The sequence below is a fragment of the Aureococcus anophagefferens genome (assembly GCF_000186865.1).
Source record: "Aureococcus anophagefferens unplaced genomic scaffold AURANscaffold_3, whole genome shotgun sequence".
In the NCBI taxonomy this organism is placed as follows: domain Eukaryota; class Pelagophyceae; order Pelagomonadales; family Pelagomonadaceae; genus Aureococcus; species Aureococcus anophagefferens.
In genome coordinates, this window is record NW_008705563.1 from 2,687,643 (window position 1) to 2,688,192 (window position 550).

The 550-nt window shown below is 74.0% G+C and overlaps 1 protein-coding gene across 1 annotated transcript in view; it reads left to right on the forward strand.

Moving 5' to 3' along the window:
• Window positions 1–425: 425 nt before the first annotated feature.
• AURANDRAFT_61917 (hypothetical protein) overlaps window positions 426–550 on the forward strand; it is a gene marked incomplete at both ends in the record, with an annotated part of 1,018 nt that continues 893 nt past the window's right edge. Inside the window, one exon of the mRNA XM_009035577.1 lies at window positions 426–500. Within this exon, the coding sequence (XP_009033825.1) occupies window positions 426–500 (75 nt within the window). The remainder of the gene's footprint in view (window positions 501–550) is intronic.

Below are 550 nucleotides of genomic sequence, written 5' to 3' on the forward strand. Positions count from 1 at the left end.
GTCGTCGGGCCCTCGTGGAGTTTTAGGCCGCGCGCGGCGAGGTCGCGGGCCGGGGAGGCGCGCGGGCGGCGGAGCATCACGCGGCCGCGTTCGCGAGCCGGAGCTCGCGCTCCACCTGCGCCTCGAATGCGCGCAACTCGTGGAGGAAGCTCTTCGGCGCCCGCGTCGGGCTCGAGCGTGGCGTGACGCCCGCCGCGCGCGCGCAAACGACTGACGGCGCGATCTTGTTCGCGCGCGCCCGAGCGGCGGCGGCGACGACCAGCGCCGGAAGCGCGAGGAGGGCGAACGGCGGCGGCACGGGCGCGCGCGGGCCGCGGCCGCCGTAGGCCTCCGGCGCGTCCACGAAGCCGACGACCGCAAGCGACGCCTCGAGCGACGGCACGACGAAGGCGACGCGCGTCGTCGGGAGGACCGCGGCGCGCGGCATGAGCGCGAGGAGCGCGAGCGCAAGGGACATCGTGGGGCGCGCTTCTCTGACGTGGCGGGCCCAAAAAGCCGTTGTAATTTTGCAAAGAAGCCTGGCCTTCACCTGAAGCCACTTGGCCTTCTT